The 13,603-nt window shown below is 40.1% G+C and overlaps 2 protein-coding genes and 1 long non-coding RNA gene across 4 annotated transcripts; 2 read left to right on the plus strand and 1 right to left on the minus strand.

Annotated features, from left to right (window-relative positions):
- Positions 1–589: 589 nt before the first annotated feature.
- On the plus strand, positions 590–7,089 carry LOC121886401 (potassium voltage-gated channel subfamily H member 6). The gene is made up of 11 exons (XM_042396330.1): positions 590–801; positions 1,028–1,453; positions 1,708–2,101; positions 2,227–2,426; positions 2,539–2,791; positions 2,899–3,092; positions 4,029–4,128; positions 4,405–4,668; positions 5,158–5,338; positions 6,268–6,472; positions 6,586–7,089. Exons 1-11 carry the CDS (start codon positions 709–711, stop codon positions 6,880–6,882), a joined length of 2,607 nt encoding a protein of 868 aa, XP_042252264.1. The 5' UTR covers positions 590–708; the 3' UTR covers positions 6,883–7,089.
- Positions 7,090–9,366: 2,277 nt separating this feature from the next.
- LOC121886402 (DDB1- and CUL4-associated factor 7-like) lies at positions 9,367–10,922 on the minus strand. Its single transcript, XM_042396331.1, has 2 exons — positions 10,846–10,922; positions 9,367–9,962 (listed from the first exon to the last, which is right to left on the minus strand). Exons 1-2 carry the CDS (start codon positions 10,890–10,892, stop codon positions 9,785–9,787), a joined length of 225 nt encoding a protein of 74 aa, XP_042252265.1. The 5' UTR covers positions 10,893–10,922; the 3' UTR covers positions 9,367–9,784.
- Positions 10,923–10,964: 42 nt separating this feature from the next.
- Positions 10,965–12,134, plus strand: LOC121886403. Of its 2 annotated transcripts, XR_006092725.1 has the most exons (5): positions 10,965–11,042; positions 11,236–11,540; positions 11,629–11,714; positions 11,830–11,942; positions 12,097–12,134. It is a non-coding gene; the product is annotated as an uncharacterized LOC121886403 (long non-coding RNA). The 2 variants fall into 2 exon arrangements; XR_006092724.1 differs by having other exon boundaries at positions 11,629–11,942.
- The last annotated feature ends 1,469 nt before the right edge of the window (positions 12,135–13,603 follow it).

Genomic DNA, 13,603 nt, shown 5'->3' on the forward strand with positions numbered 1-13,603 from the left:
TTGCAAGGTTCAGACTCTCATTAAAGTGCTCACAGTTATCATGTTTTGCTTTCTAAGAAATAAACAGGCTTCCAGAAAGTTACCGTGACAGAAGACTGCTGTTAATTAGTCTGCTAGTGGAAAAATCAGTAGGTGGTTTGGTGGCTGCATGTTTTCCTTCTGGGTGTGAAAAGCAAAGTTACATCGAGCCAAAGTTCAACTCGGACCAACTGTTGTCACAGTTGCAGCCCTGGGGCTCGGCATTCTGCATCACTGCCTCTGTGTGTGTGTGTGGTGGATATGAAACAAATGTAAGGGAAGTGTTTACAACAACGCATAACCTTGCAGGGCAGTGTCACTTGTTGATTCCTGTCTGTCTGTCTGTCTATCTATATAAATTTGTATCCATTTATCTATCCGATAGGTAGATCTAACTGTAAGGTCAGTGAGAATCATCAGGGCAGCAAATATTCATCTGAAATTGGGCTAAAGAGAACACAAGGACTGTGACAGCACATGAACTCAGCTGTGTGATTGTGACGCCCAGCCCATCATTACTGCCCTCACACCCATCAGCATCCTGCACTCAGTCAGCTCTTGCGCAGTTGATAAAAGCAGACTATTGCTTTAGCTTCATCCTCAAGATTTTTTTAACTATATGGAAATAATTTCACTATCTGGATGTAATCTTTACTCAAGTCTCGCCTCTGCTGAGTCACCAATGACAGGATGGTTAAGGATTTGTTGGACCTACAAGGTCGCAAAACCAGAGCATGCAGTCTTCACCAAGAACTTGGTCACAACAGTACGTCTTCTAGAAAGGTCTGTTGGTTAGTATATGCTCTGAAAGAAAGTTGAACATTTTTTAGTGTTTTTTTTTTTAGCGTTGTGGTTTTATGACTGGTTAATGCAAAACTATTATTTTGCCTTTTAAAAATTGGTATTAAAAGTTGAGATGTCACTATGGAAAATACATAATTGAAGGAACATGAAGGATAAATTTTCATATGTGAGTATCATTGTATACTGATGCATTCTTTATGCTTAGGTACTTTCTTTGGAGTCTGATGTGCTGCCTGAATACAAACTCCAGGTGCCAGAGACAACATGGTGGATCTTGCTTCACTACAGCCCCTTCAAGGCATTTTGGGACTGGATTATTCTCCTCCTGGTCCTCTACACAGCTGTTTTCACTCCTTACTCAGCGGCCTTCCTCTTGGATGAACACGGGGACATACGTCAAAGGAGCTGTGGCTACACATGTAACCCTCTGAATGTGGCGGACCTTATGGTGGATGTGCTGTTTATTGTGGACATAGTCATCAACCTTCGCACCACTTACGTGGACCAAAATGACGAGGTGGTCACACAGCCAAGCCGGATAGCCAAGCACTATATCAAAGGCTGGTTCCCGATTGATCTGTTTGCAGCAATCCCTTTCGACCTTCTCATTTTCAGATCTGGCTCTGATGAGGTAAGAATTCTGCCTTTCTGAAAATAATATTGTATAATAAAAAAATTTGATTGACGCAACTGAAGAAGTTCATCTGCTTGATAACATATGTTTGCATTGCTTGTATTCATTCTAAATCATTTTAGAGATATTTGTGCTGTCCTCATGTCTATAAACTTCTCATTTTTCTCTACTTCAGTTCTCTAAACCTACTGTACAGCATCTCAATTTTCTCTGCCTAACATCCTCTTCTTTGCTGTTATTGGACACTAAAGATGGCAACCTTAACAAGCTTACTGAAAACAGCTCGGCTGCTGCGATTGGTCCGCGTGGCAAGAAAGCTGGACCGGTATTCTGAATATGGGGCTGCTGTCCTCTTCTTGCTTATGTGCACCTTTGTGCTCATCGCCCATTGGCTGGCCTGCATTTGGTACGCTATTGGATTTGTGGAGAGGCCATACACAGAGACTGGCTGGCTGGATAACCTGGCTGAACAACTAGGCAAGTCATACAACGACAGCGACTCCTCCTCTGGTCCGTCAGTCAAAGACAAGTATGTCACTGCTCTGTACTTCACCTTAAGCAGTTTGACAAGTGTGGGCTTTGGAAATGTCTCTCCAAACACCAACTCTGAGAAGATCTTCTCCATCTGTGTCATGGTCATTGGCTGTGAGTTGAAACACACTGTTTTCATGTCCCCTTTATAGAATTTTTAGCAAATATTACAACTGAAATGACACACTCATCAAGGTGTTACTGTTAACTCATTGTCCTCATTGCTTCTTTGCTCTCAGCTCTCATGTATGCCAGCATATTTGGGAATGTGTCTGCCATCATCCAGCGGCTGTATTCTGGTACAACACGCTATCACACCCAGATGCTGCGAGTCAAAGAGTTCATCCGATTCCACCAAATCCCAGGTGGCCTGCGCCAAAGGCTGGAGGAGTACTTCCAACATGCCTGGTCCTACACAAATGGCATTGACATGAATGCTGTAAGACAAAAAGTAACATTACTTACTGCTGAAACTACAGGCAAGTTTGTTCAGTATGCCTGTTTTGCATCTAATCACTGACATGTTGATGGTTATGTCTTCCTATACTCAGGTGTTGAAGGGATTCCCAGAGTCATTCCAGGCAGACATCTGTTTGCACTTGAACCGATCCCTGCTACAGAACTGTAAGGCTTTCCGAGGAGGCAGTCAAGCCTGTCTGCGTGCTTTGGCGGTGAGGTTTAAAACAGTCCATGCCCCTCCGGGAGATAGTCTAATCCACTACGGAGACATCTTGGACTCTCTCTTCTTCATCTCTCGTGGATCCATCCAGGTCATCAGGGATGATGTGGTGGTTGCCATATTAGGTGAAGCATCTAATCATAGACACTTTAAATGAGGTGTCTCAAAAACATGACATAACTAATACTTTAAAAAGCACTTACTCCATTAAAATATATTCATGCTCTTTCAGAAAAGAATGACATCTTTGGCGAGCATATCCACCTGTATGATGAGCCAGGGAAATCCAATTCAGATGTACACACCATCACCTACTGTGACCTGCACCGCATTCTGAGGGATGACCTGCTGGAGGTCCTAGATATTTACCCCACCTTTGCAGACAATTTCTGGAGGAACCTGGAGATAACATTTGACCTTAGAGATGTATGTTGGCTTTATTCACAACATTTCTTATAGAGAAACAACACCAAGAGTCTACAGCTATGCTAGTAGCTCTGACAGGCTGTACTTACACAGTGTTTTTAGCTAAATGCTAATGTCAGCATGTTAACATACTCACACTGACAATGCTCATGTGCTGATGTTTAACAGGTATAATAATTACCATGTTCAACTTCTTAGTTTAGTGTGTTTGTATGCTAAGATTTGCTGATTAGCATGAAATAGAAAGTACAACTGAGACTGATATGAATGTTGTTACATTTGCAGGCATTTGGTCATAAACAAAAGTATTGAACAAATGAAAATGTTGAGCTGCTGATGGCAGTCAATGAAAAGTCAAGGGATCACCAAAGTCATTACAATTCACCCTGCGGGGGACATGAATGTCTGTACCAAAGTTCACAGCAATCTATCCTATTTTTGTCAAGACATTTTGATAAAAAAAACACAAATAGCAACCTCATGGTGGCTCTAGAAAGGATCACCAAAGTCATTACAATACATTTTCTGGGAACAATGAATTTCTGTACAAAATGTCCTGGCAATCCATCCAGTAGTTGCTTAATTATTTCAATCTGGACCCAGGTGGTGGACTGACCAACTGTTAGACAGACATTGCCATCCCAAGAGCAACGTCGCTAGCATGGTTAAGATTCAGCATTTTTAGTTTTTTTAGAAGTCAAAAACTTCTTATCTGCTAGTTGCCAATTAAGAGGGTTGAAAGGATAGTTCATGTCAATGCATGAACTTCCAAGTATTTGTGTCCTCTCCCTAAGTTTCCTGGGGAGTTTTCCCCTCATCTACTGTTGACCAGTAGATGAGGGCCAATTGCAACATTTTAATATGATTCTGTATAAAGCAAATGACTTTCACTTGACTTCTGTATGAGTTTACCAGGTTTTTGTCTGTGTTCATCAGGCTGATCAAGTGCCAATAATAACAACTGATGACTCTGGTGACGACTGTGGATATCGCCACAAGCCTAGACACAGAACCCTGGACTGCCGAATCAGGCCAGGTGAGATATCTAGTGTTTTTTGTTTGTTTGTTTTTTTGTTTGTTTGTACTATGTTCAAAGCAACCCAAACCTGAATCTTTATTTTCCATTTACAACCATACCCTGCTAATCTGAAAGAAAAATTGCAAAAATTGTAGAGACTGAACCATGATTGTTTAAGTGGACCATGTCAAAAGTACAAAATTAACTCAACAATCTAGAAGCTATCAGACAAAATACTGCACAGTGAGCTACAGTAACAGAAGTAGAGAAAATCAATTAATTTCCGTTGAACAGATGGAATGGATCACGAAGACTCATACCCGCTTCAGTCCTTCCGGCATCGTCACTCACCTCCCCAGACCCATTGGGATGACCGCTGTAGCTGTGGTTCCCCATGCTCACAGTCTAGTGAGGACCAGCCTCTTGCGCATGGTGCCAAAGTAGAGCTTTACCCTCCAGAAGATGCCAGACGAGAATACTCCAACTCTGTTGTGCAGCTGCTACCCCCGAGTGGCACCTCAGTGGGGAGGGAAGCAGTGTTGGACAGGGGCCACCAAGGTAGATAAATATGAGTCTTTTGCCTCATTTGTGGGTTGTTTTGGGACAAAAGGAAAAAAAAGTATGTTTCAAAATTTTAAACATGCTATGACTGACTACAGCTGTTGATGTTGCATTGTGTACTGAGGCCTGGATGTTAAACATACTGTGTAGTGTTCCTTGTATAAAAAAACAAAACAAAACAACAGCATGATTTTGGTTACATTCAAAATGATCCTAAAGGCCTTACCAACATGTTGAATATATTCTTGTTCTAAATGTACTAAAACATTTGCAAATGTTTTATGTTATATGCCAAATTTTTAAAGATGTTTTGAGGTCATCAAATCATTGCTCTACAGTGTCATTAGTGGTCAAAAACTTCACAAGGTGCCTTTAATATATTGTATCTCTACTGCATGTCTTTGAACATTTTCGACATTACCATCATTCTAATAAGAATTAAGCAGAAAAATGTCAACCCATTTCTTGTCTTTACATTTTCTTCAGCTTCTTCTTTGAATGTGCCGGGAATGTATCGCTACTGGCCAGACCGACAGTCACAACAGTTTTCCAGTCGCACCTGGCGATCCTCTTCTGTCCGCAACTCATACCACCCACCACCATTCACAGAAGAGAGGCCCAGTGATCTAGAATCTCGACTTGAGATTTTACATTCACAGCTCAACAGGTGAATTTAATGATGCCCTAAATTGTATTTAAATACAGGTGACAGTATATAAGTGTAAGAGTATAAAATGTTTTCAAATTCTAATTGGAACCACCAAGGGAAATGGAGGAGTTTTAGATGAAACCAGCACCTTGTTTGCCTTGTTGGAGTTCTCCTGTTTCAGGTAGTCATAAGCTATTACGGTAGTCATAAGGCTTCTATCCCCTCTTCCATCTGCCCAATTACATCCTGATGTCTGAACTTTCAAGACAGTTATATATTGGTTGGAAATAATGATGTAATTGGACAAATTCAAGTCGGGCCAGAGTGCTGAGGACCCTACTAATGCAACAGGACAACTACCTCAAGGAAAACAAACAGGTACAAATACATAGACAGGTAGTGACGCAAATGTCTACAAAGATTGTCTTTTAGCAAAGCAGGAACAGTTGGTAACTGTGCTGAAATGAAGAAACTTGAAGAGTGGAATCTGTCAAGCTACAGGCTCATGGTCATGGTTGTGACACAGCAAGTGTAGCAGAACAACAGATGTTTTCTCTGGCACCTCCTGAGGGATACTCAAGTGGTTTTAGGTCTCCTTGGAGATATAATCCTTCCAGCATGTCTTGGATCTGTCCTGTGGTCTACTTCCAGGTGGCCATGCTCAGAATAAATATAAAGGGTCTAACTAGGTGCCCAAACTAACCAACCAGGCTCCATTTAATGCTGAGGAGCAACTTGATACTGAGCCCATCCTAAATGCTCACTTCACAGTGTAGAATGAGCCCAATCAAACTGCTTAGAAATATCACATCTCTCATATATGTGATTAAAGTCTTCCATCACTAATCAAAGTCTGCACCCACTGCTGAGGGTTGGAATGGAGATTTTTGGATAGTGTTACTGATATGACTATCCACTTCACTTCTCATTGTCCTTTATTTCCCCAGACTGGAGACTCGAATGACAGCCGACATCAATGTTATTCTCCAGCTTCTACAAAGGCAGATTGCTCCTGTTCCTCCAGCTTACAGCACAGTATCATCTAGTACCCTCCCTGCAGACTCACCTGGCTTGTATGGTACTGGGACAGCAGTCCTGCACTCTATGTATCCTATTTCCCCCATACAGATGGACAGCCGCGCACCCACACAGGTATAGAATAATACCAGATAGTACTGTGAAATTTAAGAGAAATCTCTGAAACAAGAAACATCAAACCCTGAAAAATCCCATCACGTAACTTATGTGTGTTCGTCATCCTATAGAGCTCTACCCAGACCGACCTTAAATTCACCAAGAAGTCCCAGGAGTCGCTGTCCAGTGGTATCCATGTGACTGTGGCATCAGACGACACCATGTTCATGACCATCACACCTGAAACTGAAACCCACACAGGGTTGACCCCACAGCTGCCCCAGGCATCAGTCAAATCCTCCCTCATGGAGAACCCCGGTCTGTGCGGCAGCCTCCGCTACCCCTCACTGCCAGGGAACCTGGACATCACCTCAGGACTGGCTGAGATCCAGAAACACCTCTCAGATCCTGTGCTGCCTGTCATCTGATGGCCACCGTAAAGGAGTTTCACACCAATCAGTATGACTTTATAAGTAGTCACTCTCTGCTGCTTATAGACTTTTGGAAGGAGCCAAGTGACTAGTCCAGCTCTTTGTCTCCAAAGATTCAGCTATCAGTACATATTTTGGACAGCTAGTAATCTCCTCTTAAAGATATAATATGTAACTTTTCCGCATTAAAATGTCTAAAAACGACTAGAACTATGTTATGTATTTTGTTGAGTTGTGTACTTACATTATCCCAAATGTTTCCAACAATATTCAAACCAAGAGAAATATGTAATTTTAACCAATTTTAGTCAACAGTCCATTTCATTTGGTCGCCTGTCAATGGTGTCATATCTCCTTTGTGCATGTGGCAGCATTGTGGTTGTCTGCCAAAAGCTGTCATAAATTTACTTTTTATCCAGTTAAGCCACATTTTTACAATACACTTTTTAGATCTTGGTCATTTTTAACTATATCTTTTAACCGGATGAAGGAGTTTAATTTAAGTCTCTTAAGTTATAAGGGAAACAAGCTGAGCAAATGTTAGCAGCAGCTCAGCTTGCAGCCTCTCTGGACATCCTGTGTCCACCGAATAGCATTGAAGAAACGCTGATTTTTGACATGAAACTACTTTATTCAGTGTTTTTACTGGTTTTAATCACCGGGTCTGTTTGTTTTGGAGAGGAGGAGACCTCTGCGGATAATTCGGCTCCCAGTGCAAACCTCCTGAACGATGAACACTGAAGGAATCCTAAGAGGGAGAAGCTGACTGCAATGACGGCAATGGTTGTTGTTTAACAATGAAGACAACAACTCCCGTGATCCCATGTTACTTCACAAGTCAAATTTTCTTAACATCTCGTTGTCCTATTTTACGCCAGTTCCATCCTGAGTAATTATTTTCCTTACTGACTAGCACAAAGCTTCTACTCAGACAGTTATTTCAAGAACTGTTTTTTGAGAAATATGCTTATTCCTTTTTTTGTTAAATGAGGATTGGTACCACTCTCACATCTGTATGGTAAATATGACGTTATGGTTAGCCTAGCTTAACTTAGCACAGAGACTGGAAACATGGGGCAACAGCTAGCCTGGCTTTGTCCAAAGGTAACAAAATCCACTGACCAGCACTTTCTAAAGCTCACTAATAAGTTATATCTTTTGCGTTTGTGTAATCTTTACAGATACTGAAGGGTAAAAACAACAAGTTGTGGTTTTACAGAGGGTTATGTGCCAGGCAATTGCTCTAGGTGAAGAAATAGTTTGGCAAGTAACCTCCTGTCTCCAGTCTTTATGCAAACCTATGCTAACCAGGTGCTGGCTGTAGCTTCATGTTTACTGTACAGATATGAGAGTGGTATCCATCTTCCCATCTATTTCTCGGCAAAAGAGCAAATAAGCATACATCCCACAATGTTGAACTATTCCTTCAAAAAAATCAAACAACTGACTTTTTGGACTGACTTTTTTTTTTAACAAAAACATATAAACATTGTTAATAAGGATCTATTGAATTTGGTTACTAATGAATTGTGAGCAAGAAATGTACCTAGTAGGACAATTCACTGTTAAAGGAATGAGTTTATAATTATTCTGAATTTAGTAATTTTGTCAGTGCTCTCTTATGTACAAACTAAACAACAACACTTTTTCTAAATTACCACATATCTCTGGCTTTTCTGGGCTGAAATACCTTGCTAATTATTGGCCAACATACATGCCAATGATGAACCAATGATCTGGCTCCAATTTGTGAAAATAGATGTATGAACAAGTGGTTTACTAAATTTATGTTTAGCAAATAGTCCCATATCATGACCCTGTACTGAAAGCTGCAGCAGGTGTATGAAATACCCCTTGTCTGCTCTTGCGTCTTGTATTTCCCATCCAATCTTGATCCCATCTCAACAGGACTAACAAAATTCATGAATGTCAGTTTCTAGACTGTTTAACCCACTACATTCTCTATATTATAGCGATCTTGGATGTACTTTGGGCAGTGCTCTCAGTATTATACAGTAAAAATACATTTAGAAATGTATTCAACCTATCATTTCTAACTGTAAATCTGTACTACAGGTTCTTATCAATGTATTAATGAGTCACTTCACTGTGAGGTCATTTCTGTTGTCTAATTATAAAAGTTCTGTATAGTGGTTTTAAGTGTGAGGGACAGTATATTTTTTTATAAAATTAAAATAATGTTGCTATGAATTAAATTATTGATGCGGAAATTACAAAAAAATATGTATTATGGTCAGTTAATGAAATCACAGTACATTATTGCCCACGTTTATTGTATAAAATATATATATAGCCTATTTCTAAGTTAAAAAACAAGTTGATACATGAAAACTTAAATCCACATCAACCACATTCAGTCCCTGTTTAAATGTCATTAAAAAAGTGAATAGTTGAGAATGATGTAATGGGAACTACAAGTAAAATGCACCATGTAGCATATAAAAACAAGCATGTAACTGACTAGCTTATTTGTCTATTTTGTTTAGTTTGAACGCTGTTGAACTTTGGTTTGTGTCTGTATATGACGAGGGATTTAACAGTCTTTTGGATACTTGAGACTTGTTTTCCATTTTTGATTGAATGCTCCTTTGCGTTTTCTGATGCAGGACATCTTATATCACAAAGTCAAGTAGTTTCCATGTTTTTAAAACGCAACAATCAGTTGAAAACCATTATCTGTATCAACATGAATTCAATACGAACATGAATTCAACATTGCTCTGTCCTTCATAAACAAATATTTCAAATAGTTCAAATAACAAATAGTTTCCTTCAATTAAGTCATGTCGGCTTGTAAATCTGACAGAGAATGTTTTTGAGTTGTTTTGTGCCTCAGTTCTTTTTTTCCTTTTAGTTTTAGGAGTATCATGAATGCAGCTCAGACTCTGAGGATTTCCAGGCAGTTGTTGTAGCAGGCGGCGATCCAATTGGGCTGGATGGAGGCCCACTGGACATTATTGATCTCTCCCTCAACTGTGTAGGACAGTATAGGGTCCTTGATGGCCTGCGGCATCTGCTGGATGTCCCAGATTAGAGCCTGGTGATCTTCCACTCCACTAGACAGAAAGGGAGGAGGTTTGATTTGAATCGATGTATCTTATTTAACCAGGAAAAATGTTCGGAGTCTAAACTGTTAAATAGCTATTTTTCACCAGGTTTTCTTATTCAGCAGATATAAGAACATAAAAGCAAACAGGGGAAACAGAAAACAAGTAAAGGACAAAAGATCTGCAGTGTTGCTGTTACTGTATTAAAGGACCATTGCAAAGTGCATTTTCCCTGAGGAAATTGGCAAGAGGAGGTGGTAAACTCTGCCACTCAGCTTATTTTTTTTTTCAATATTGCATGTTGTGCTCTGATTGATGACCTTGAAGCCAACATCCGATGTGATCGATCAGTTACTGCCATCACAAGCTGATGTCTAGAAGATTGTCTTAAGAGCTTAAATGCGCTTAAATGTATAGCTTTTGTTGTTTGAGAAAGTGACTCTGCTCTCTCTCTCTCTGTGGATTAATTTCATGAAAGTGAGATCATTTTTTCTGCTGGTGGCAGGAGTGATGTTCATTGTAGGTGAGGCTGTGTGCGTCCACACTGTGGGAAACCCTGAACTTGACAATTAGCTTCTAAAAGTATTTAAAGCTCCTATCTGAAGGATTTTTGACTTAGGTGACTCTCTGTTGTGGTGACCCATCTACCACTTGTTCCTCTATCTTTCACAATGATAACTGTCTGTTTCCCATTAAGCTGCTGTGTTGAGTTCACATGTTGCATAAGAACGGCTCCCTCTTGTGTTCATTGTCAGTAACTGCAATAATGTATTGAGATAATATTCACTTCTCATTCTGCAGCAAATACTAGTATACTTTAAGCTTGTCTCCCATACTGCAAACAGCCGTCTGTGTGAATACAGCTAACTGTGTTTTCAATATACCTGCTTACCTGCTGTGGGGATATGACAAGAGAAGTGCGGCGCCAAGGGGATTCATTGACACAGGCCCTGTGGTTGTTGGGGTACAGGGCACACACCCATCTAAAATGACTGAGGATGTGAAAGAAGAAATGTACAGGTGTAAACTGGCAGCAAAGAAAAAAGGGACACAGGACAGCTCATTCTGAAGGCAAATGGGAGAATGGAGGTAATCATTTCCACTCTGATTTTCTAGATTTTTCATTTCTAAGTCAAGTGTTAAGATCATCAGATTAAGTCCATCTAAAAACAGCCTTATTTTTTAGGTTTCAAATTAAGTTACATTTATCATTTAACATACAAAAGCATGAAACAGAGTAACTGGAAGTAATCAGGCTGCAGTTTACATCATGAATCCACAGGGGGAGTGGCACTAACTTCCAGCTGTCCATCGCCATGGTGGCCAGATTGTTGGGGTCCTGTTTGTTCCAGCAGAGCGTGAGTATCAGGTGATGCAAGGTGTGTTCAAGGTAGTGGAGGTCAAGTATGCAGACCAAGCCGTCTGCTCCCACTGAGGCAAACATATTTCTGCCTCCAACCGCTCAGCTGAAAGAGATGTCATAGATCTACAGTGCACAGTGAGTGGTGAGTTCTAATCAGCTGAGACAACAAACCAGTGAAAAGCATTTCACATGGAAGATGAGCATGTTACACCGAGAGTATGTCTGTAAGTATTACTTTGTTAGACACATGTTAAATAAATATATGAAATTTTGATCCATCATAACATTTACTTCTTTGTCATGGACAATGAGCTGCATGCATGCTGACCAGATTGACCCTTCCCACCAACTCTCCAGTCTCCAACCCCCAGATCATACAGGTGGTGTTGATATTCAAGGTACCTGCAAGGAACACAGGAGATGTAAAGAAACTTTACACTGATAAGTATTGATTCTACTACATTGGTGAAGCTCATCCTGTTTTCTGTGTGTTGTTGCAATAACGTCTTGCAGTGTTGCACAGGAGTTGGAGTTCTTGTTGTTGTTGAGCAGGCGCTCCAGATGGGTCTCTGTATCACTCACCTTTCAATGGGAAGACACATTATTTTCAATATTTATTCACTTTGGTGAGTTCATGCACCACTTGTTTGTTTTTTTATATTTAAAATACATCCACATTTTAAAATTTAAAGAGATAGGATAAAGAATGAAGGCAAAAGACATGACAAAACTACTGGTTTTGGGTTCAGCTGAGATTTGATTGGTCCTCTTTCCCTCCAGATTCTCAGGCAGTCTCCACTGGTGGCCAGCAGGTCAGGATACACTCCTTTGGAGTTGGGAATCCATGTGATCTTCATGGTGGGGTGGGGATGGTTGAAAGTGTTTTGACACACAAACCCCGTCCTCTAGACCAACTATCTGAACCTGTGGAGACGCAATAACAACTCACCTTTAGTGAGTCAGTGTTGTGTTACTTATCTGGAGGGAAACGGTACAGTCAGTCAGTGGTGGGACAGGTGGTGATGATTCCAAGGATCAGCAGCTGTTAAGATGCACGTGTACATGTTAATGCACTATGAGCTTGATGGCTTGTCGTACAACAAAAAGTTATTATGAGGAAAAAGTTGATTTGACAACCAACTCTGAGAGGTTTAAGGGACAGACACTCAAAAGACAAGTGATACTGACTCATTTTGTGTACACATAATGTTTAGTTGTTGTTGGTCTGCAGAGCTGCAACAAGTTGTCAATTAATCAATTAGTTGCCAACTTTTAAATGAATAAACTATTTTGATAATTGATTAATTGTTTTGGGTCAGTTTTTTTAAGAAAAGGAAAGTCAAAATTCTCTGAATCCAGCTTCTCAAATCTGAATATTTTCTGGTTTCTTTAGTCTTCTTTGGGTTGTGGACTGATGTCACCTTGGACTTTGGGAAACGATGATCGACATTTTTCATTATTTTCTGACATTCGATGGACCAAACAGGCTAATAACACATCAATAAAATATATCCTTTAATCCACCACAAACATATTTTGTTATAATTTGTTTGTAATTTTTTTTCTGCCCACAATATGAATGTTCGGACCTTTATTTGACCTCAGAAAGGATAGTTTATGAGAAGCACTTACAGTAAAGGCAGCATTACAAAGAATGTGCTTCACACCTGAAAGGCTGCGTGAAAAGTTCAACAAAGGGCATACAGAAATGTTGAACATTTCCTTAAATGAAGTTGAAGTTGACAATGATATTTGCATGGCCCATGAACACCAACAGTCATGGGAAGCCAAAACCTCTCCCCTGCTTTTTTTTTTTTACCTGACACTAGGCTTCGTTTCAAGCTTCCATTTGTGACTGTGATCACTCATTTAGCCCTGTGACCACCAATGTACCTCAGCAATGCTTGGAGGATAATTCATCGGTAATGACAATGACAAGCCTGAGCCTTGACGTGTAATTTGCCTTTACCTATGTTTCCACATACTTTGTTTTTTTTCCATTGTCTTGTCAACAGCTATAAACAACATTTGCTTGTCCGGTCCTCTCACAGTGTGTTTGCACATTCTGATCATATTTGCATTACTTTTGATTAACAAAGGTCAACTGACATTTTATGCCACAAATTCATTAGTATTTCAACATTTACTTAGTTCAACATTGGAGTTTGACACAGATGTATTGTAGGCCTATGATTTAATTTTGTGCTCTCCGGTGACAACTATCATGGTATATGGTATCATTGCTAAAAGCGTTTTTTCTTCTTCTTTTTTTGTGATCAAGTTTTTT

This window comes from Thunnus maccoyii, chromosome 20 (genome assembly GCF_910596095.1).
Source record: "Thunnus maccoyii chromosome 20, fThuMac1.1, whole genome shotgun sequence".
Taxonomy (NCBI): domain Eukaryota; kingdom Metazoa; phylum Chordata; class Actinopteri; order Scombriformes; family Scombridae; genus Thunnus; species Thunnus maccoyii.

Excerpts from the sequence above, each read along its gene's own strand:
- LOC121886402 (XM_042396331.1), bottom strand. The coding sequence starts at position 10,892 with ATGAATCCCCTTGGCGCCGCACTTCTCTTGTCATATCCCCACAGCAG. Across the intron at positions 9,963-10,845 it reads TTGTCATATCCCCACAGCAG|TGGAGTGGAAGATCACCAGG; the intron begins GTAAGCAGGTAT and ends CTTTCTGTCTAG.
- LOC121886401 (XM_042396330.1), top strand. The coding sequence starts at position 709 with ATGGTTAAGGATTTGTTGGACCTACAAGGTCGCAAAACCAGAGCATGC. Across the intron at positions 4,129-4,404 it reads GGACTGCCGAATCAGGCCAG|ATGGAATGGATCACGAAGAC; the intron begins GTGAGATATCTA and ends TCCGTTGAACAG. Across the intron at positions 5,339-6,267 it reads TTACATTCACAGCTCAACAG|ACTGGAGACTCGAATGACAG; the intron begins GTGAATTTAATG and ends TTATTTCCCCAG.